Source organism: Cebus imitator, unplaced genomic scaffold, assembly GCF_001604975.1.
Source record: "Cebus imitator isolate Cc_AM_T3 unplaced genomic scaffold, Cebus_imitator-1.0 Scaffold289, whole genome shotgun sequence".
Taxonomy (NCBI): domain Eukaryota; kingdom Metazoa; phylum Chordata; class Mammalia; order Primates; family Cebidae; genus Cebus; species Cebus imitator.
In genome coordinates this window covers 935,313-959,963 of record NW_016107604.1, presented here as the reverse complement: position 1 = coordinate 959,963, position 24,651 = coordinate 935,313, and the positions used below count along the sequence as shown (strand labels likewise).

The 24,651-nt window shown below is 35.3% G+C and overlaps 1 protein-coding gene across 1 annotated transcript in view; it reads left to right on the top strand.

The window, feature by feature from the left end:
- The window catches only part of KDM6A (lysine demethylase 6A), a 197,883-nt gene extending 173,711 nt beyond the window's left edge, over positions 1-24,172 (top strand). Inside the window, exons 22-26 of the mRNA XM_037729060.1 lie at positions 2,099-2,286; positions 3,085-3,226; positions 19,402-19,528; positions 21,636-21,806; positions 22,944-24,172. Of these exons, the coding sequence (XP_037584988.1) occupies positions 2,099-2,286; positions 3,085-3,226; positions 19,402-19,528; positions 21,636-21,806; positions 22,944-22,973 (658 nt within the window). The 3' untranslated portion in view covers positions 22,974-24,172. The remainder of the gene's footprint in view (positions 1-2,098; positions 2,287-3,084; positions 3,227-19,401; positions 19,529-21,635; positions 21,807-22,943) is intronic.
- The last annotated feature ends 479 nt before the right edge of the window (positions 24,173-24,651 follow it).

Sequence of the window (24,651 nt, the reverse complement as noted above, 5' to 3'; positions counted from 1 at the left end):
TAAACTTTGAGTTAATACTATGTTGTTGGAGCTATAGTATAGTGATCCTTGTTCATTGTTTCTGAGTAGGGATTGGCTATTTTTTAGGGTATAGTTTTCTTTCCTATCTAAATGGAGAGGTGTCTTGGGAAAAAAAAAGATAATTAGACTAGGCAGATGATGTCCGAAAAGCTTGAGCATGGGGATAATAAAAATACCAAGTTAGTAGGAAGGGTTAGGTAAATTTAATAACTCAGTTGTGAAAGTAGTACTTGCTTCTTCAGCATTTCACTTGTAATTTTGTTTCACATAAAGATTATTGTTTTTGATAGTGACTGTATACTGTCTCTAATTTATTTTATGGCTTTAAATAATACCTGTCTTGAAATAACCATTCTTTTGAATATATGATTAAAACAATGCGTACTTTTTGGCAAGTTTGTTTTTTTTGTTTCTTGGTTTTTTTGGGGGTTTATTTGGGATTACTTGCTTTTGGATAAAAAGTTTTCTGTAATTTTGTAATGGCAATACAGGGATGAAATAAGCCTAGGATTTTTGTTTATAGCCATTTTTTTTGCTTTATAGCCAACTTTTTCTGGACTGTATCTGCTTGGCCTTGTCACACACAATAAGCCAATCCTTATCTTTTTGCAGTTAGACTACCATTTGCACTCTAGTCTAAACTTTAAAGAGTAGCCTTGCATTTTTCAAGAGAAAGAAAGAGAGGCCAAGGTTCCTTCTAGATCATAGTTTGGCAGTTTTTTTTCCATAAAGGGCCAGATGATAAATATTTTTGGCTTTGCAGGTCACATGCTCTCTGTCACAACTGTGCCACTGTAGCAGAGACATAGTGAGAGATAGTACAACAAATGAATGGACATAGCTGTATTCTAATAAGTTTTGTTTACAGAAACACGCAGTGGGCTGAATTTGGCCCATGGGCCATAGTTTGCCAACCCTTTTTCTGGATAAAAAATAAAATTTAAACCAGTAAAAACAATTGTAAAGTATACTTTATCATGCACTGTAGCACAAGACAAATAAAATCGATATTATTTCTTAGATCTTAAGGAACATTTTTACTCTCTAAGTTCTTCCTTCCCCAAAATATGAAATTTAAAGTAGTTAATTCAATTTTATAAAGTTATTTTATGGAAAAAGTTTCTGTGTAGTTTAAAAAGTACTTCATATCATGGTGGGGAATAAGAACCTAGATCTTAAAATAAAAACTTAATAATATGATCTATGGAATGTTTCCAAAATATATTGGTAGTAGTAGTCATGATTATTTGTGCATTTGTGTGATTGTTTGTTTTTGATAAAGTTGTTTTCAATTGCATAGTTTTAATCAGGTAATCATCAAAACTGTATAGAGATTGACATTCTGTGTCCTTTTCCTCAGAAATTAAGGAAAGTTCCTGGTACTTGTATTGTCACAGTGCTCCTGTTTATGGATTTAAATGACTTGATGTCAACTCCACCTTCCATTTACCTTTTAGGGATTTCTAGGTGCTCCAGGGAGAAGGCTTCAGTCAAAAATAGTCTTTATTAAAAGTTAATATATGTATTACTTGAAAGTAGCTTTGGATTTCATTTGGGTCTTTGAAAAATCAATTTAAGATGGTAATACTGGGCCAGGCATGGTGGCTCATGCCTGTAATATCAGCACTTTGGGAGGCCGAAGCAGGCGGATCACCTGAGGTCAGTAGTTTGAGACCAGCCTGGCCAACATAGTGAAACCCCGTCTCTACTAACGATACAAAATTAGCCAGGCATGGTGACAGACGCCTGTAATCCCAGCTACTTGGGAGGCTGAGATTACAGTGAGCCTAGATGGAGCCACTGCACTCCAGCCTGGGCGACAGAGCAAGACTTTGTCTCAAAAAAAAAAAGACAGTAATACTGATCCTTAGTCATTTAGTATTAGTACTCGACCATAATTGCACACTGTTTACATACATACAGCAGATCTGTTTGCACGAGCAATTATGTTTCAATAAAGTGAACAAGTGTTTATTTAAAAAAAAAAAAATGTGATGTTTTTCTTCCGGTCTTACTAGGGGCTTCTTAATGTACTTGATCTATTTCCATTATTTGCATTATTTTTTTTTTATTTCAGAAATAATTTGAATTTCCTAATGGGTTCTTGGTGGCCCAACCTTGAAGATCTTTATGAGGCAAACGTTCCAGTGTATAGGTTTATTCAGCGACCTGGAGATTTGGTCTGGATAAATGCAGGCACTGTTCATTGGGTTCAGGCTATTGGCTGGTGCAACAACATTGCTTGGAATGTTGGTCCACTTACAGGTATTATAAAGAATACGCTAAAAAAAAAAGTTTATAAAGGATTATATCCAGTAGGTCTGTTCTTTTTTTTTTTTTGAAATATAACTCACCAAAAGTTGTAAGAAGAATGTCTCCTTGCATAGAATTATAATTTGTAGTACAATAAATGTAATTCAAGTTAACAAATGGAAATCTAAGACCATAGATATTAGCAGATAACAAGTTTATGGCTTTATATACATGAAGGATATATTAATAATATTTAGAGTGCTCGGTTTATTTTATTTAAAAAAGTCCTTATGCGAGAAAACAAAGTAGAAAAATTACTCTTTCACATAAAAAAAAAAAAACCTAGTATTTCATATGAATAGCTCTGTAATCTCAAAATCTGTTTGAATTATGCCTGCCTTCAGGCAGTATTCACTTAAGGTTAAGAATGTGGAGTTTAGAGCCAAAAAGACCTGGATTAGGAGCAGGATCTGGCTCCTGTAACTTTGGGCAAGTTATTTAACCTCTCTGGTTCTTGATTTCTTCATCTGTATAATGCAAGTAATGAAATTAATAAGGTGATGGTGAAAAGTAAATGAGATAACGGATAAAAATAAAAATAACACAATGCTTGGCACATAGGCATAGGAAGCGCTCTTTATATGATCGCTAATATTACTACTGTAATTATCATAAAGCATAAAAATTATTTTTATAGTGTTTGGCAGTTTTCAGAATTAATGTTGAAGATATCACCTGAGCAGGTGATAATGGTTATCTTCATATCTTTTGGTACTTTGGGTTGCTTTATAACTGTTTTTTTTTTCCTAGCCTGCCAGTATAAATTGGCAGTGGAACGGTACGAATGGAACAAATTGCAAAGTGTGAAGTCAATAGTACCCATGGTTCATCTTTCCTGGAATATGGCACGAAATATCAAGGTCTCAGATCCAAAGCTTTTTGAAATGATTAAGTAAGTGTTTTCTAAAACTGCTGTAGTCCCTCTCTTTTTGGGGAGTGTTAACTATTAAAATTTTTTTCTCCCTTAGAATTATGTCGACGTCAAAGCACAATAGTCCAGAAGTGTAGCAGAATGTAGTAAGAGAATCCACATGTTAAAAATATTTTTCCCTTTCAAATAGCCCACTGTGGCACAGAAAGGAAAAAAAGACATGTATGATTATAAAATCAGTAGATTCACAAACCTGTGCTTCTTTCCCATTTCTCTCTGATATCCCAGGAGAACTTTAGTTTTAATATTGAATATCTATCTTTAGTAACTTGAGGGTAAAATGGCATCACAGAATATTTGTTGTCACAGACAAATTAGCAGTTAATATAGGGATTTGACTAAAATGCTAATTTTTAAATTTTCAATTACATTATCTGTCTTTTAAGTGTCTCTCTTCTGAGCTACTTTTAAACTTAAATGTAAGTTATATAAATTCTTATCTAGGGACCTAGTTTGAATACATATATACCAGTAAGCTTCTCGTTTGTTTTCAGAATTTCTATCTTAGCCATTTTGTAAATCTATTTAGAGGTACTGTTTTCAAACAATGCTATATATCAGTGTTTCCCTAAACTGTTTTCTGCTACTAACTCTGTCCCCAAAAGATGGGGAATTCTGGCTAAGGCAATATGAGAAATGATAGATTAAAGTTCAGCAAGTGAACAAGTTCTTTATTTAAAATATTTTTTAATTTATTTTTTGTAAAGTATTTTAGATACTTTATGTGTTAATGTAATTTGTGAATAGGGGAGAAGAGCTACAGTGTACAGTATTTCCCAAGCTTATTTGACCAATATCTTTTGAAGAATTAGTTTTCCCAAAAGCTCATTTTGGAATACACTGCTTTATATTCATTGATAAAAAATAAATTTGTCCTAGTCTTTGTTAACATAGTGTTTACATAAAGTATTTCTCCTGCAGATATATTAATTTGGTCAGCATGTGTTGTTTTCAAAATATTATCTTTTGAAAGTAATCCTGATTTGTTAAAATGATTTCAAATCTGGATCCAAACTTTTATTTAAACAAAAGTTGTGTGGCCAATGTAACATGCCTATGAATTATTTTATGACACAGCGTTTTCTCAATTGCACCGTTTTATCTAGTCATGGGTAGAAGGATAGGGGAGACAAAAAGGACCAATACCAAATCATAGTAAGTAATGTACAAATTCTTTACAGCATTGGATCTTAGGTACCATATTCTCCATAAATATAATTTATAGTGGGGTGGGGAATTGTCTCTCCATTTATCCTGTTATACTTCAGAATGGTACTTTACCCTGAATAGCAAGCTCAGTGGTGGGGGTTTTTTTTTTTTTTTTTTTTTTTTTTTTTTTGAGATAAAAATGACCTAAAGTCACTGAAGATGTTTAGTAAGTTGGAGGTGGTCATAAACTAGATGCTAAGTCATTAGATCACTTAAAGGTAGTTCAGTATAGAAGCCATTTATGTAACAGCTATATAGACTGAAAGTAACTCATTACATTATGGGTAGATTAGGATTTTATAATTAGAAAGGATTTTAAGGTCACATAATCAGCTCCTGCTTGATGCAGTAATGACATCTATATTCATAATTTGTGGTCATCCAGTGACTTCTTAAATATTCTTTTCGTCTCACTATAATTCTTGAAAGTTATTTACAAAGTGGCCTGAAGTCTACCTGTCATTTGGTCCCAGTTTCCTAAATATATTTAGGATTTATGCAGAATAAATCCCATTCAACAAATGTTTGAAAACTAACTCCATGCCAGAGACTATTCTAGGCACTGATGATAGACATACCAGCATTTAAGATGAAATTTCTGTCCTCTGGAGACTTAAATTCTAGTAGAACAAGAAAAAACAGTATAATTATTTTATATGAATAATTTATTTATATGAATAAGATAAAATACAATAATATTTGGGAGGAGGAAAGGTCAGAGTGCTACTTTTGCTTAACTGGTCTGAGAGAGTGAGTTTTCTGCTTAGCTCTGAATAATGAGATGAAGTCAACTACACGAAGATCTATGGGTAGAACTTTTCATATATAGAGAACAGGTGAAGGCTAAATTGGGAATAACTTTGGCATGTTTATGGGACAGAAAGACCAGGGCGACTATAGCTGAATGAGAGAAAGGAAGAGTGATGGTGATAAACTTAATGAAGCAAGCAGGAAACAAGATTGTACATGGACTTTCTGGACGTGGTAAGAAGTTTATTAATTCTAGGTGTTACAGCTTGCCATAGAGGATTTTAAGCAGGAAAGGAATAGGTTTTACTTTAAATTTAGAAAATGGATTTAGTGGCTGGGCGCAGTGGCTCACACGTATAATCCTAGCACTTTGGGAGGCTGAAGCAAGCGGATCGCTTGAGGTCAGGAGTTTAAGACCAGCCTGGCCAACATGGTGAAACCCCGATTCTACTAAAGTACAATTAGCTGGGCATGGTGGCGGGCACCTGTAGTCCCAGCTACTCAGGAGGCTGAGGCAGGAGAATTGCTTGAACCTGGGCGGGTGAAGAATGTAGTGAGCCAACATCGTGCCACTTTATTCCAGCCAGGGTGAAAGAGCAAGACTCTGTCTCGAAAAAAGAAAATGGATATAGTTGCTTTGTCTAGAATGGGTTCCACGGGGTAAGCTTAGAAGTAGGGAGGACAAATTAGGAGGCAATTGTAACAGTAGAGACCAACCACCTGGACAGAGAACCCCTGTGAAAATAGGGGGTCAAACTAGGGACTCTTCTGGAGCTAAAGCTCTTAGGAATTGCTCATAGATTAAGTGGTTAGGTGAGAGGGAAAAAGGAACAAGGAAAAATTATCATAGCCTTTTCTTCTTGATACCTGATTGTCATTAATTTAAACATTAATCACCTCTATCATCTTTTCCATTCTCTACCCCACCCTCATTATTCTTGTTATCCTTGGAGACTCCTTCCAGTTTATTATTGTTCCTGTCAATATTTGAAATGTTAGGCGTTGACATTTATGTTGTTATAAAGTTGTCCTGTGTTGAAATTAGACACACAAAATTTGGGTGTTTTTCCACTTATAATTTATAGTGTTACTGTTGTTTCTTTAAACCTAGGTGCACTTACACTGTTATCTATACTCCATTTTGCCATATACTATAAAATGTCTGATCATTTAAATCTTGATTATATTTCTCATGATATTAACAATTTTCCTCCCAGCTTGAGTACCTGTTGACACACCAATTGACACACCATTTGAAAATGTTAACCAAAAGTCTAGACCCCTAGGCCTTGCTTTATAAGCCTCCCTTTTTGAAATATTGTCATTCAGCCATTGCTAAAAATGTCCTTTTCAGCAGCCAACATCGCTCCCTTTCTTTGATTTAGCGAGTCTTTGCTTATTGTATACAAGGCTCTAGGCTAGGCCCTGAGGGTTTATAAATACATGATATAGGTCCTTTCTTCAAGTGACAGTTAGTGCATATAAATAAATAGATTGAAAGAAATTCAGTGATAGAGCCACTGGATGTTCTAGCCCAAGGAGTCAGAGTTTTTTTAAAAAAGCTGTGCATTCTGGGGAAGAATGTATTTTGTGTGACAGATGAAAATGAGGAGGCAGGGAGAAAAGAAAGGAATAACACTTAAGCCAGCTTAAAACCAAACTCTTGCACCAGAAAGATGCCCCAGCTCATCCATAAAATAGCACACATACCATGTCTCCATAAGTCTAACACAGTTACGTTTTCGTCCAGTGAAGGAGTAAATCCCTTTTCTTCACTTGAGCACCAGGCAAAATAGTTGGCTTATGTAGAAAGGCCAAGTTGTATGAATAACTCCAGTCTTCAACCACTAAAGTCATACTCAACATCATAATTCTGGGAGGGTCAGAGGAACTCTGTAGAGGAATAGCAAATGTATACTCCAAATCATGTTCTCTTCCTCCTGCTGTCATTCTCTCCCCTATACCTCCCTTCTTTGCCCTCCCTCCTGATTACCTTCCCTGCTGTGCATTTGTATGAGCTTAAATGTACTTACAATACAACTGCTATATGTATATTGGCAGTAATTGGTGATATGATTTGGCTTGAGCACAATGTGTGATGAGTAGTTGAATAAGGTGTAGTTGTAAAAGTTGAAGCAGATTATGCTTTTTTACTAAACTTAAGACTTCTGTTGGTGAGCTCTTGGTGGGTTTTTAGCTAATACGATCTAATTTAGGCTTCATAAAGGTGTTTTTAGCTATTAAATAGAGCAAACTTTTGGTAAGAGGAAGGAGTGAAGCAAAGATGGTTTAATAATAATACTAATTAATAAATCAGGCTTAGTACTTACCCAAGCACCAAGCAAAGTGCTTCCCAGACTGTATCTCACTTATTCCTCACAGGATCCCAAGGTCATTCAGTTGACTAGAGGTAGAGCCAGATTTTAAACCCACATCTGTCTGTGAAAGTGCTTGAGTGAGTCTATGGCACATGACTTCATTTGGGGGCAAGTTTGGGGAGCCAGTAAGAGTTGGATAGAGCTATTTAGAAGAAGCTGACTAGGGGGTCTTCTTCTACCTAGGAGTGTGTGACTGCCTTCAGAGGGAAGGGGAAAGAAATAGTTGGGGATAGCACTTGGGAGAGGGGATGGATATGTCTGTTTAAGAAAAATAGGTGAACTAGATAACAGGAGAACATGGAGAATGTATTGTTACAGAAATAGAGAAGGAGGTCTTTTTCCACAAGTACAATTTTGCTGTATAATTGTTATATCCAAATCATTGCTCTAATCTTCAAATCTACTTCCTGCCAAAAAATGAAATGGTATTGGTTTTTTCTGGTTTGTGAGCTGTGCCCATTCTTAATAAGTGGTTCTCCCTTGCCATTCCTTCCCTCTGTTTTGAGTTATTTTCTTCATCTCCTGTTCACTCTGCCACCCACAGCAGCTTGGCGTTCTACCTTCGGTAAGCCCAGCACTTCTCTTATTGAGGTCACCAGTGACCAACTGTTGTACATCTGCAGAGGCACTAGCGTACACTTCAAAAATCTGCCTTTTTAAGCCTAGCCTGTGAATGCCTCAAATCTGATTCCCACTTGCCTTGTCAGCCATTTCTCCCACTGCTGCCTTTAAGTGTGTGTTTTAATTTTTTTCTATTTATTAATATTTTTACCACTGTATTTACTATTTTAAACCATCTTTAATATGAACTGCAACTTTTACATCTCCCCCTTTTTCTCCTTCGAATCATCTTTTAATAAAGCATTCTGTATATGTTGAGCATGTAAATTATAGGCTATTTTAAAATAAAAAAATACAGCTAAATGTAAGAAATGAAATGGAAAAGATATACAAACATAGTCTTCTTCCTTAACTCTCTCCCTGAATTGTTGTTTTTAGTCCTTAAATACTGTGAATCTACAGTGTGTGATTTTTAGGCTTTCATAGTTAAGTGGTAAGCCCGCTCAACCAAAAAGAATGTAAGCAAAATTTACCTTGTGCTTTCTCATCCACTCGCTCCCTCAGCTCTGTCCAGTTCTTTTTATTCAGTAAATGTTTGCTGTGTACTGCATTGGTATCCCAGGTTTGTGCTAGGCGAAATGAATTTGATCACTTCTCTGACTGCTCAAAGTGAATTGAGAAACCGTCTAACCATTAAAACTTGTGATCTTTAATGATAGAGATATTGGTAAGAAACCATGGTGGGGCAGCATGGAGGAATGCTCTTCTGAAAGAGTGGAAGGTTCAGTAAAGGCTTCACCAGAAGTACTACAGCTTCGCAGTGTCTTATTGTAAACCCTTTAGGCCAAACGTGTTTTGGAACTAAGAATTTTTAGATTTAGCAAAACCACCACACCAGTCAAGAATGACTATTAAAAAGTAAAAAGAAAATAACAGGTGCTGGCAAGGATGTGGAGAAAAAGGAAAACTTACACACTGTTGGTGAGATTGTAAATTAGTCGAACCATTGTGGCACGCAGTATAGCGATTCCTCCAAGAGCCAAAAGCAGGACTACCATTCAACTTAGCAATCCCATTACTGAGTATATCCCCAAAGGATTGTAAGTCATTCTGTCATAAAGATACATGCATACATATATTAATTGCAGCACTGTTCACAATAGCAAAGACATGGAATCAACCTAAATGCCCATCAGTGGTAGACTGCATAAAGAAAATGTGGCACATATACACCAGGGATTACTATGCAGCCATAAAATAGGAACGAGATCATCTCCTTTGCAGGAAACATGGGTGGAGTTGGAGGCCATATCCTCAGCAAATGGATGCAGAAACACAAAACCAAGTGCCACATGTTTTCACTTATAAGTGGGAGCTAATTTATGAGACTACATAGGCGCATAGAGGGGAAGAACAGACACTGAGACCTATTGGAGTGTGGAGGGTGGGAGGAAAGAGAGAACCAGGAAAAGTAACTAATGGATACTAGGCTTAATACCTGGGTGACAGACTAATCTGTACAACAAACCCCCATGACACAAGTTTACCTACAACAAACCTGCACGTGTATCCCTGAAATTAAAAGTTGAAAAAAAATTTTAAAGATAATATTTTTTAGATTTAGAAAGGTAATTGAGTATATTTATAATATATTTTGCCTTCTCAGCAGGATCTGTTGCAGCATCTTGGGATCAAACACATTAATATTTCAGCACTAAAACATACAGTCACTCTAATGAGCTAAGTGAATATTATAAGTAGCCCCAGGTCAAATTTCAACACCACGTGAATTTATGCAAGATTTATGAAAAATTTGTGGGATTATAATAAGGGATTATGAACCTGTATTTGTACTGGGTTATTTAATAATGGAAAATGGTGTTTTCTTCTGTTGTCACCTTTTGATTTCTCATTATCACTTTGAGAATGAACTGCCTGTACTTCTTTAAGTAAGTCAACATCACTCTTGCTTTTTCTCTGCACTTTTAAGTTCAAATCTGGACTTTAAGGACCCTGTGATTCCACAAAGTTCTATTTATCTGAATAAGTTATTTAGTAAATCTCTTCAAATTTCTACAATCTAGCCATTTTGCTAAAATACATTAATCATTTTCTACTTCACATTCTTCCAAATATCTCATATGTTGGCATAAGTCAAAAGAATATATATTCTCTTGATTACTTCTTTCATTTGATAATGCAGTGAACCTGACTTAAAAGTTCACAACCTAACTCCTTAGAAAAATTTAAGTGGGAGCTCAGTGCGTAACTTCTCTTCTGACGTCATTTAACTGTTTAAATGAAATAACTTTTCTTTACAAATGAACTTAATTTCTCCTTTAGGCCAAACTTTTAAGTGTCTTTCCCTGTTTTATGTCATACTTGTGTATTCATATTAGCTGAAGATAGATTTAAACTTTTGTTGCTAAAAATTTCAGGTAGACTTCACATTGGCAATGGCTGCCAATGAGAAGGCTTTATTGTTACTTAATATTTTAAATAATGGTCAAATTTTTGCATGTTGGATCACTTGGCAGCAAGATGAAACATTAAATGGAAGGCAGAAAACTTAGAGGCATAAATCAGAAGATAATTGCTCCAGTTCAGACAAAAGGAGAGACAAATATTAGAGGGTAAAATAGACTACACTTGGTGATTGCTTGGTGGTGAAGTTGAGGGAGAAGTCTGTATTGCTCGACTTCGGCAGGGACCAGACAGTGGAACATTTGTGCTTGGTGATGAAATTGGAGATGAAGAAATGAGTTGGGTATAGAAAATGATGGTTACCAACTTGGCTAGCTTTAGACATGCAGAACTTGAATTCCTCCTACAAGATTTAAGTTGAAATTTCCGTTAAATAGCAGCTAGATGGATGTATGGGTTCTATTGCTTAGAAAAGGAGTCTGAGATAATACATTCATAGCCGTTAGCTGGCTGATAGGCAATCACTGCTAAGGTATTAGCTATTGAGTTTTCCCAACCATTAGCTATTTTTAAAGTAGAGCAGTGCCCACACAAAGAAATGAATAAAGGAAAACTTCAAGATCAAAGGTACTGACCTTCTTTAATTCATTGAACTATGACAGTTTTTCTTTGTTAATATATCTATTCTCCTTTAAAAAATATAAAATTTACATATATAACACATCGCCGCACTCCTCCCCAACTTGTTTATACTTTTTCCTCCAACTTTTACTTTGAAAGAATAGTACGGTAAATACCTGTGTAAACTCATCTGGATTCATCAGTTAAGTTTTCGCCACATTTATTTAGCAGTCTCTGTATACGCTCACATGCTTGCATGCGCTTTTTATGTAAGCTATATGAAAAAGTAATTTGCAGACATCGTGACATATCACTTCAAATACTTCATCCTGCATCTTAAGAAAAGGTTGTTCTCCTGCGTACCTGTAATACCATTTACCATATCTAGGAAATAGGAAATTTCATAGTATCCTTTAATACACAGTCCACATTTAGATTTTCCCAACTATCCAAAAATATTTTCTTTTTTTTTTTTTTTAAGCTCTTGACTCTGCTCACTCTACCACCCTTATCCATATTGAATCAAGGTTCACATTTAATTGAATATGTGGTCATTGTGTCTTCTTTCTTTTAAACTTATGAAAGTTTTTTTTAATGACATTTTCTTTTTGAAGATAGCAGACCTTTGTGTTGTGCAGAGTTCTACATTCTGAATTTGTTTTCTCGTAATTTTATTTGGGGTAAATTTTTGACAAGAACTACTAATGATACTTACTTTTGTTAAACTCCTGCCTCACACCAGTATAAACTGTGTCAGAGATATTTTCCTTAGTGGGTCCTGAGTAAGTTAAGTTTTACTAAAAAGGCAATTTTAAAACTTAAAATTAGGGGTGAGGAGATTATTATTAGTTTTTAATCTATGTATGTTATATGTTTTTTATCTTGTGGTTTTAATTTTACAACTGGTAGATTGATTTAAACGAAACCCTCTGCAAATTCATGATTTCCATTTTAAGATATTTCTGATACAGTACTTTGGCCTATATTTTGTTTTCTCTTTGTACAATCCTAAGACTCTTTGCTTCATGTTCATAGGACTCATACATTCCTTGTTTTACCACTGAAGTATTTGTTTTTAGCAGGACCCTTGAAAGGAATCGAGTGTTAGTGCAGGAGATGAGCTCTGCAAACTGTTGGTACTGATGAGATTTTCCTGTAGACAACAGGCTATCAGAATAAATAGACTTATAGGGGCAGTTGATACAGCTGACTCCAACAAATGTGCTACAAATTGTTACAGTCACGTTAGACTGTTGTCAAATTAATGCAATGGTAGTATGTTTTCAATACATTGGAAACTTTGGTTTCTTCACCAGCAACTTTGTGAGTTCCGCTTAAATCATCACGATAAGTAGTTTAGTAAATCTTAAAATACATCAAAAGCAGAATGCCAAGGAGTGCATCTTGCTCTGAAAAGTTTAATATTAGGAAGTCTTAGATTTAGGAGGAGCATGTTAAATAGTATACTGAGGAGTAGAAAGTTAATTTTCAGGATATACATTCATTTGTCTTAATCCCCTGTAATCTGCCAGACAATAACACATTCTAAAAATACTAATAACATATAAGCCAATGGTTGAAAATAAATTCTTAAATTTCAACAGTGCCAAGCCCATTAAAAACCACTCCTCACAAACTTAATTTCTTGTCACATTATTTTGTCATTCTTTGGACCATCTTATAAAAAGCACTGTTTCTATATTTTTTCTTTCTTTTTTTTTCTTTGAGGCAGATTCTCACTCTGTTGCCTGGCTGGAGAGCAGTGACACCGGCTCACTGCAACCTCCGTCTCCTAAATTCAAGCCATTCTCCCGCCTCAGCCTCCCGTATAGCTGGCACTACAGGCGCACGCCACCACACCCAGCTAAGTTTTATATTTTTAGTAGAGATGAGGTTTTAGCATGTTGGCCAGTATGGGCTCTCTCTCTTGACCTCGTGATCTGCCTGCCTTGGCCTCCCAAAGTATTGTGATTACGGGCGTGAGCCACCTCGCCTGGCCACTTTTTTTTTTTTTTTTTTTTTTTTTTTTAAATGAAAAAAATAAAGACAGGGTCTCCCTATGTTGCCCAGCCTGGTCTCAACTCCTGGGCTCAAAGGATCCTCCTCCCTTGGCCTCCCAAAGTGCTGGAATTATAGGTATGAGCCACCATGCCTGGCCAGTATTTCAGTTTTTAAATGTGCTATCTTATATGTACAATATTAATGTTATATGTGTTTTCTCTGCCTTCTGTATATATGTGATCGCTATGTGTTCATTATTTGCCCATCCTTTTTTATTTTTCTTTGAATCTACACTATTTAATAGCCCAGTAAAATATCACAGAAAGGGCAGCACTGTGTAGTTTTCTGGAATCCAATCTGCCTTCATATCTTAGCTTCTTCATTTACTGACTGGAGCACCGTGGACAAATTAGTAAACCTATTCGTCTTTACTTCCTCTTCTGAAAAATGGAGATAATACTCTCTTTCTGATAGAACTTTTAGACTATCATGCGAGTCTTAGCGTAGGGTAAGCATTCAGTAAATGGTAGTTGTAATTATTATTTTCATTTATAGAAACCCCAATTACCTTCTATTTTTTTTTAGTAAGTTAATATTCTTGGACCTAGTGTAGTGGTTCTAAAACGTGGACAGTTTTTCCTCCCCCTGCTTTCCTTTCCCAGGGGACATATGGCAATATCATGACTTGGGTGGGAGAGATGCTACTAGCTTTTTTGAGTAGAGATTAGGAATGCTGCTAAACATCCTGCAGTGCGCAGGACAGCTCCCCACAACAAAGAGTTACCCAGCTCTAAATACCAATAGTGCTGAGATTGAAAAACCCTTACCTAATGGAATCCAGACTAAACACCTTTTGAATAACCTTGTTTCACTTTCTTTTTGGTGTGTTAACTATTATACTTTTGATTTGGCATTCGTCATACAATTTTTTCAAATTAATTTAGTAATTATATGATTATTTTAATACAGTTTAGGAATTTGACATGTCAAGTTCAAATAATTAACATTTATTGAGCAGTAACTGCCAGGCACAAATCTAAACATTTTGTATCACATATGTAATCCTTATAACAGCACTATAAGTTAAATATCCCCTTTTTACAGCTGAGGAAACTGAGGCACAGACAGTAAGAAATGTGTAGCTGGAATTTGAACCCAGACAGTCCAGGTATAGAATCTGCTCTTGCCCGCACTACAGCTCTTTCTGTGGTCTCTTAAAGGCTCTAATCCTAAAAATGCAGTGATTTCTGAAGTTGATATTTTATCAGTGTCTATTTAAAAATATGCTGCAAATCTGAGATATTGGTTTTAATTTTGACACTTATAAAGTAAGAGATTTGCATTGGTTCTTACTTGCTGATCAGAAGAATCACCTGGAATTCTTATTAAAATAGGTCTTCAGAGCTCTATGCGAAGAACTGTGGGAACCTTTTTCATGGTGCCTAGTGAATCTTATCAGACAAGTTAGGTCTTTTTTAGAACTAAGAATTTTTTTGTTCCCTTTTCTTTTACATGCATTATAACTTATTACCTTACCTACATAAAATACACTTTATCACAAACACAGAATTTTAAAATGTAAATTAAAGCAAAGTCATAAGTATTGATTCTCTTTTCTCTTTGATTCCCTTTTTTAAATGGATAGCTACAGTGTTATAAAACTCTTTAGTCCACACTCATTTGACCTAATAATGGACCAAGATTTTTCCAACAGTATGCATAGGTAATGGTATAGCCATAAAGACCAGTCCATAATTAGCATTAATCCTAGTGCTGTAGTCCTGGTGGTCTTCTAATACTCTGTTGGGTTTGATATATAATGCTTTTTGATAACATTGACCAAACAAAATCTAAAAATTCTACAAATGCATTATCATAGTTAATATATATTTGCTTTCATGCTTTCTTTTTTTCCATCTAGAAGCTTAAAGCTCTTAAGATAAGTATTTTATTGACTGAGACCTTGATTTTCAGCCATGTGGTTCATGTAAATAAAACTGTTAGATGCCTTATTGACATTCATATACCCACTGTTGTCCTAGGAGAACACAGCCCTGGAGTGACACATGGCAAGAGAGCTCACATGTTGGCTTGTTTTTCCTGCATGGCTCTTTCAGTAAGGGAAACTGGGTAGAGCAAGGCACCTCTTGGCCTTTGCTAATTTGTTGGCTCCATCTCAGTGGCTGAGATTGTTACCATAAAGCATTTAAAAGTGCAATACCAAATTAACCCATATTTTATCTATCTCCACATTGATATTTGGTAACTTACTTTGGAAACTGAGTCACATTGCCATTAGAATGTCAGAGTAACCCCCAGTGTTGTCTTAATTTTGATGTAATGTAATATTAGTATGGCTTAATTCCTATTATTTCCTGCCCCAGAATCCTCACACTAAGATTAAAATCTTGTAAGAACAGTTGTTTGTTCCCTAAAGAAGCCCCCATACAACCTTCTCGTGGCATTCTTTCTGTGCAGAATGTGCCTTCCACCACCTCTCCTTTCTTTTCATAAGTAAATTGATTCAGAAATTTCAACTTCTTTATGAAAACTTCTGTGATTCTCTACCTCCCGTCACCTGAAGATGATCCCTCTCTCCTTTTAGTATCCATAGCATACTATGTTTAGTTTCTGCCTAATGTCCTCATGTATTGATTTATGAATATATTGTGCATTAATTGCCTATAAATAAGGCTCATGATAATTTGTCTACATATTATTTTATCCAGTTTTCTTATTCTAATATTGCCAGTGGATTTTCATTCGATTCCCTGTGTGAAGTTGTTCTCTAAAATTCTATTGCTCTTTAAGCTTCATCTTTGCAGATCACTTTTTGGTTGGATTAGATTCTAGTTACATAACCTCAAGTATGCTAAGCCCTCAGTCAGCCTCTTCCTCATGGTTTTCGTCCATTCTGGAACTTCCTTTATCCCCTGCCTTTTTGTGTAGTCTTTTCATCCAAACAGCCAAAAACGGGGATTGGGTACTGAAACGAATACTGATCCTTAAACATCAAATAATTTCCTGCTTTTATAGCTGCTAAAACCATTTTTGGCCGTTTCTAAAGTGCACGTATGCAAATATCATTTTCCATCCTGTGTGTTTACACCTTTTACAAATGATTTATTCTGTTTTTAGCAAATTGAATTCTTAATTACCACAAGGTAAACTGACAGAAATTCAGCAAAACTAAAATTAAGAGGAAATGAGAACACTGATTTTGTTTAGCTTTTATTTTTTAGCTTGTTAATGTACTTAAATGTTATCTTTGTATAAAATCTGTCTGGGGCTAATCAAAGAAGAACAAGGTCCTGAATATTATATCTGTTTCTTTACTAGGATCCTTTCCCTAAATCACTTTACTTTCCATTTTTCCCTATCATTCAGTTGAATCACATCTTTTCTTTAGGACTTGCTCATTACTGTGGACTCCATAAGAGCCTCTATCTCTCTGAATTCTTCTTCTGTTCCAAGTGCTGCCTTTTGAAAATGAGAAGGAACAAACATTTTCAATGTTAAAAAAGTAAAGGCAAGGAGAAATCACAATTTTGTTATTCATCGTCAGATAAGATAAATAGAACTGTCACTTTACTAAGATTTTGTTATCACACAAAATATAAAATATAAATTTTGGAGCAGAATTTATTCCAGAAGCAGACTGGCGACTTACGGCTTAGTATTTACTCTTAGCAACCTTTTCTCTGACCCCTTGTTATTTGTAGGAAATCAATATACTGCCTTTTTCTAAGATGAAACTACCGAGCTAACAATACATTGTAAACTACAATCTAATTGCCAAAGTAGTCATTGAAGATGAAAATTTCTCTGCTGAGTAACGAGTAGCCTGGTATTCCACAGAACCAAGGCTCTGTGTTTGGAAAAATTGTACTTCCTAAGCCCAACCAAGAATCTCATCTTCACAAGAAAAGAAGGGGAGTGGGTGAGAATAAGATGTGAAAAGATACCAAAAAGAAGGATACAATGTGAGATAGTAAGGGGAAGCTCGAGGTTTTCTTTTAAAAACTCTGTAGCTCAGCTGCTTAAATAGCTTTATGACATTAGACAAACTTAACTTCTCTACACTACTGTTTTCCCATTTGTAAGATAGAGATAACCTTTCTCCACAAGGTTGTTAAGAGGCTTACTTGGCATAATGTATGTGAAATAGCAAATACATGGCTCCTGTCTGGCTCTTATTTTTTATTTACTTTTATTTTATTATTTTTGTTTGACCATGTGTCAGGACAGTTGAGTTTGAAGTCTTCCAATGGTATCTACAGAGTTTTAGGCAATATTTTCCTAGAAGAGACCTTATTTTGAAGTCCTACTTGGAAAACTTGTTCAGTAAAATCTGTACCTTTAGAAGTGTTGTATGGGACATGGGGAGGGAAAAAGAGAGGAGCAGGTACTGTTCAAGAGCTAGAGGCAGAGTGTGAATTATATTCTTCTCTCTTTTCCATGTTCTAAATGTTTACTTGCTACCTTACCTGGCACCCTGTACAGGCATGCATACACGTACCGATAGCTGTCCTAGCCTTGACACACAACCGCAGTCTAAAGGAGGGGTCCCGAACCCCTGGACTGCAGACCAGTATCAGTCCTTGGCCTGTCAGGAACTGGGCTGCACAGCAGGAGGTGAGCAGCCGGCAAGCTGGCATTACGACTTAAGCGCTACCTCCTTTCAGATCAGCGGTGGCATTAGATTCTCATAGGAGCAGGAACACTATTGTGAACTCAAGGGATCTGGGTTCCTTGCTCCTTATGAGAAGCTAATGCCTGGTGATCTGAGGTGGAAAAGTGTCATCCCGAAACCATTTCCCCCTGCCCTTCCCCCTAGATCCGTTGAAAAACTCGTCTCCCTCAAAACTGATCTCTGGTGCCAAAAAGGTTGGGGACCGCTGGTCTAAAGCATTGTTTTTGTTTCTAAATAAGTTAAATATGTAAGAATTGTTGAAGTCAAGCTGACAGTGCAATCTTTGAATATGATACTTAAGGCATTGGCCTACAACTATGAAATTGATATTGGTTTATGTTTGTTAAATAAGCTAACAGATTTTACAAAGATTTAGTCATTCCCCGCCTCCCCACCCACTGCCAGATTAATATATGTGGGTTCTCATAAATAACAATACTTTAACATAGTAACTTATAAAATAGCAAAGAAATAATAAGGTAAATTAAATGTTTTATTACTTATAATTTGAATTTTAGTTGTTTATTGATTTGGCTACTATATGTTTAGGGACTGTCCTAGGTGGTGAGTAGGTAAGTAGATAGCAGGAATAAAATAGATAAGACCTTTGCTTTCAAGACAACGCTGAGTTGCTAAACTTTCTTTATGATATTTTCATTGTTTCTGAATTTTAGAGCCGAAAAGTGCGTTAGAGATCATCTAGTTCAACCTCTCCATTCAAATGGAGAACCTGAGCCACTAAGATTCACAGGAGAGTAAGAGAATTCAGCAAAGAATTCCAAGTAACGACAGAAAACTATAAGAGAATCAGTACAAATTGTGAGAATTTACTATGTTGTTAGCATCCTAAGTATGAGTTTAGAAAAGCTATAAGTTATAAGAAAACTTCAATTATGTTAATATGAATGAATTCTGTTACCTTCAAGATAAAATGAAGACATACTTTTTTCTTTACTATTATAGTTAAATGAATATCGTGTCCTGTAGTAACTAAATTCATAAATATATTTTCTGCTTATAGACTTGAGTTTCAAAAGCAGCTGTACAGATGATGCTGTTAATGAGTGTTTAGGTAGTGCTGATAAAAAATAAGGTGCCTTCCTGCCTTATTAGAATCATAGCAGTTCAGACCTGGAATTCACACCCCTTATTTCAAGGGTAAGGCAATTGACTCCCAGAGAGGTTAACTGACTTGCCCAAATAAGAGCCAAAATTAGCAACTCACATTTAAGCAGGGAGTCAGTTTTTATATATTAAGACCATTATATTTTGATATCCAGATATCAATTTTCTCAACTTTAAATGTTTTAATAGTTTTCAGGTCTGCTGAGCATTGCCTTTTTTCGTAAATCTGAGAATAATTGATAAATTGATGAAAAAAAAATTATGAAATCATAGACATTAAAGTCTCTTGGCATTATTTCCAGTTGGTATATCTTTTATGCTAAAAATATTCAATATTCAGTTGCTGGTCACAAATAATTTCTCCCCCACAATAGGTATTGTCTTCTAAGAACTCTGAAGCAATGCCAGACATTGAGGGAAGCTCTCATCGCTGCAGGAAAAGAGATTATATGGCATGGGCGGACAAAAGAAGAACCAGCTCATTACTGTAGCATTTGTGAAGTAAGTAATTGTTCTTATCCACAGGTGTTTTATAAAGCCTCTTCCCTCTCTACTTTTGGTTTCTCTTTAGTTATTTTTTTTAAAACTTGTTTATACTTTTATGCAATGCAGTTTATAGTAATTAACATTGGATTCGACTTTGTTGTTAGCCATTGTATTAAAATTTAGTGTGATAATAACAATATTTCACTGTGAATTAACCTTAAAAGTATCTACTACAGAGTCATTTTTATGGTAGATCTTCAACAGATGAGAATCAGCAAGTTTAGTCTGAGATTTTAAACTGGAAACAATCTAGATGTACACAGATGCCAATAAATTGGATGTGTGATTCAGTATAGGCAGATCTATGTTCAGTCCTCTCTGGTGCAATTCACAATACATTTGTGAATCTTCTGTTGCCAAGGCTTGCAAGAGGTGTAGGAGCAAAGATGTGGTGGCTGCTGTGAATATGAAGGAGCTTAAATTCCACTTGGAGCATGCAGATTATAAACAACTAATTATAATGTACATGAGACTATCATGAATGTGAAATTGGACTTACTGTTATAAAAGTACTGAGAGGAAAAATGACCTAATTTTTTCTTGTAGTATTGGCATAAGAATTTACAAAAGTATTAACATTCGAGTCCACCCTTGAAAAATAAGAGTGTATCAGTAGGCTAAGAAAGTGATGAGAATCGGAGATAGACTGTCATGGACTATAGGAACAAGAAGAAAATGGGAAAATGGAATGGTTTTAGAAAAGGTTGAATGTGTTCCAATTTGGCTGGGACACAGACTGTGCAAATTCTACTCATAAGTCTAGGTGGCATGTAGTTTGTAGCACATCTTGAATGGTTTTAAGGAATTTGATATTCTGAGGTCATTGAAGCCATTAAAAGGTTTTGAGCAGGCAACAAAGGGTAAGGTAAGTGTTTCAGGGAGAAAAGTGGTTGGAAAGCACAGCAATATAAGCTATGGCAGTGGTCTTAAGAGTTGGATCACGAGGTCAAGAGATCGAGACCATCCTGGTCAACATGGTGAAACCCTGTCTCTACTAAAAATACAAAAAATTAGCTGGGCATGGTGGCGCGTGCCTGTAGTCCCAGCTACTCAGGAGGCTGAGGCAGGAGAATTGCCTGAACCCAGGAGGCGGAGGTTGCAGTGAGCCGAGATCGCACCATTGCACTCCAGCCAGGGTAACAAGAGCGAAACTCTGTCTCAAAAAAAAAAAAAAAAGTTGTTATCTAGACTAGAACCTGGAAATGGGAATATCAAAGAAGGGAAATAATTTCAAAAAATATTTAGAGGGTAAAATCAGCAAGACACCTCATTAAATGGCAGAAGCAGAAGTACAAAGTGAAGAATGCTCACCAGCTTTCTAGCTCAGGTCACTAGGTTCGTATTGCTGCTGCCTGTTGACAGTAATGGATAACATAGTGAACTCTGGGATTGTAGTTAATTGTTCAAAGAAGACATGGGGTCATAACAGGTTTCTGTCACTGTGAAGAAATTCAAGGATAAGCCAAAGACAGGATATTGATGGTCCATTTCAAACCTTGAAATTCTGTAATTCTAATGTCAGCCTTTATTTGAAATGATTGAATCCATTGACTTTTTAAATGTTTTATGACCTAACCAAAATAAGTCATTAGGAGATAGATAGATTCCAATTAGGTGTGTTGTTCCTTATCCTACCTACACCTTAGCGACTCATCAGTCTTTCTGTAGAAGATAGAGGTATTATTTCTAAAATCATGTTGTACTCATGAATACATAAAAAAATGATCACTTACATCTGATGGTATACTAGCGTTTTGGATTTAAAAATAGGTTGACCTTTATCAAACTTTTGAACTGGGCTTTGCTGGTGGCTGTCATGAGTATGTCATTCCCCCTTTGATTACTCCCCTAAATATGCATTCCACCCATGTCTTTGGATTTGGTGCAAAATAAACCTGGTCTATTAAAGATTCTCAGACACAGCCGTGTTTTTCTTACCACCTACTCTTAACCAGAGATCACTGTTCACAATTTCATTCAAGTAGAATTTCATGATTATACTAAAGCAGTACGGTAAATACCACCATCTCTATTGAATACATTTTTCTCTTGTATAAAACAGGTGGAGGTTTTTAATCTGCTTTTTGTCACTACCGAGAGTAATTCACGGAAGACCTACATAGTACATTGCCAAGATTGTGCACGAAAAACAAGCGGAAACCTGGAAAACTTTGTGGTGCTAGAACAGTACAAAATGGAGGACCTGATGCAAGTTTATGACCAATTTACATTAGTAAGTCAAATCAACATGTGAGTACATAGTTAGCTGGGTTATGAAGCAGCAGTGTTTGTTCTGCCACCTGATAAGTAGGAGGTAATGAAATATTTTAAATTTTCCTTTGGCTCATTACATATTGCATGAGGGTATATTCATATCATTCCCCCCTCCATTTCCAAGTATTTATTCCTATAAAATTGGCATGTATCATTTTCACTTTTCTTTCTGGGTGAGACCAGCCTAAATGATTTTACAATTACATTTAAAAATCTTTGTGTGCTTTAGATAAAACACTGTCATATCCTTTAGGTCATTTTATCTCGGTTGATAAAATATTTGTGTACGTAGGTTAGTAGAGCCCACAAAAATGAATCAGTAAGTGTGCTTTTAAATACCCTTCTGCTTTTAGAGCTAATTGTATTTGTTTAAAATTTTGTCCTTGCCAGAAGTATTAACCTCATGGGAATATTTGATGGAGCTTAACTTCCTGGTATGTTATATAACCTTATGAAATTCAAGTATACTTATAAATTGCACACAGTTTTTAATTTCAGACAGCAGATGCTTGGGGGAAGCATTTTACTCTAGCAGATCAATAGCTTTATGAATAGAAACACAGAGATAATTTATGAATTGTTGATTTTCTCCAGTACTTGTCTCCCACACATATGTGATCAGAAACTAACTTTTTGCAATTTAGTTTTCTGATATTTTCACTTGAATGGTCTTCAAGACTGCTGAAGAAGAAAATTATCTGGAATATGTTAAACAAAATATATTATCTAGCTGAGATAGATTCTGAAGGCAATCACTAGTGAAACTGTAATTTGTTAAATTATTTTTCAAGAAGCCCCCCCTTTTTTAAGCAATCTTAAAAAATGGTAAACTTAATAACATTGCAAGAGTTTTTGACTAGTTGGTGAGGAAGTATAGGAAACTGCAAGGACTCTGAGTAGGACAATGGTCTTAGACTCTTAGGAAAATTGGCCAAATGGGAGATAGTAAGGTAGGTTGTGCTTTTATGTTGTACAGCAGGCTGTTGAACTTCATTGGGAGTTATTTCCTCTAACTTCATAAGCAGACTATATATTTGTAGCCATGAGCTATTAACAATTTGTATACCAAAATAACCTATCTTACTTTTATTTTCAGGCTCCTCCATTACCATCCGCCTCATCTTGATATTGTTCCATGGACATTAAATGAGACCTTTTCTGCTATTCAGGAAACAACCCAGTTCTGCACCACTGGTTTTTGTAGCTATCTCGTAAGGCTGCTGGCTGAAAACTGTTGTCTATGCAACCTTCCAAGTGCGGAGTGTCAACCAACTGGACAGGAGAGAGTACTGCTCCTACTCCAGGACTCTCACAAGGCTGATCAGCTGTACTTCAGAAAAAAATAATAATTTCCATGTTTTGTATATATCTGACAAAACTGGCAACATCATACAGACTACTGACTTGAAGACAACCTCTTTTATATTTCTCTATTTCTGGGCTGATGAATTTGTTTTCATCTGTCTTTTCCCCCTTCAGAATTTTCCTTGGAAAAAAAATACTAGCCTAGCTGGTCATTTCTTTGTAAGGTAGTTAGCAATTTTAAGTCTTTCTTTGGTCAACTTTTTTTTAATGTGAAAAGTTAGCTAAGACACTTTTTTACTGCTTTTATGTTTTTCTGTCTTGTTTTGAGACCATGATGGTTACACTTTTGGTTCCGAAATAAAACATTAAAAAAATTAACAGCCAAGTCACAAAGGTAATGGATTGCACATAGACTAAGGAATAAACTTCAGATTTGTGATTTTTGTTTCTAATCTTGATGTAAATTTACACTATTTATAAATACATATTTATTGCTTGAAAATATTTGTGAATGGAATGCTGTTATTTTTTCCAGATTTACCTGCCATTGAAATTTTAAGGAGTTCTGTAATTTCAAACACTACTCCTATTACATTTTCTATGTGTAAATAAAACTGCTTAGCATTGTACAGAAACTTTTATTAAAATTGTTTAATGTTTAAAGAGTTTTCTATTGTTTGAGTTTTAAAAGGACTTTATGTACAGTGCCCAGTTTTTGTTCATTTTTGAAATCTGATTATATATATTTTATATATACTTATGTATGTATATATAATATATATAGAAATCTGGATATATATGTATAAATATTTAGAACTTAAATTTTTCTCGTTTTAAGTTTCACATCTATGGTAGATTTTTGAGGTGTCTACTGTAAAGTATTGCTTACAAAAAAAGTATGATTATTTTTAAAGAAATATATATGGTATGTATCTTCAAGACCTAAAATGTCAGACTGGTTTATTGTTAAGTTGCAATTACTGCAATGACAGACCAATAAACAATTGCTGCCAAAATGTAGTATAATAGTAGAAAACAAACAGTGATTGAACTTGAGATTTTAAAGGGAATGTTATATGGGCTTGACAAATCCTGTACATGACTTAGTAACATTTTATATGGAAAAGGGGATTCAGGATGAAGGGCTCTATTTTAGAATGCAAATAAATTAAGAGACTTATTTTTTAATGTTAGGCAATTTTGAAATCTCATGCTTTTTTGCTTGCATGACATTTGGGGGGGGTGCTGCAAATTCCCTATCACTAGTAAAATATAGCAATCTATATTAAGCATTCACAAGACACTGCTAGTTAGTGATAGTATTTCATTTTATAATAACAGCACCTTGCATTTGTACCTCCATTTTCGGAAGCATTTGACACATACTCTCATTTTATCATAGTTCTTCGTATGAATTTTCCGGCAAGCATTAGTGAAGAAACATAGATAATGCCATAAATATATATAGAGAGAGAGAGCTTATGATCTGTCTAGTAAAA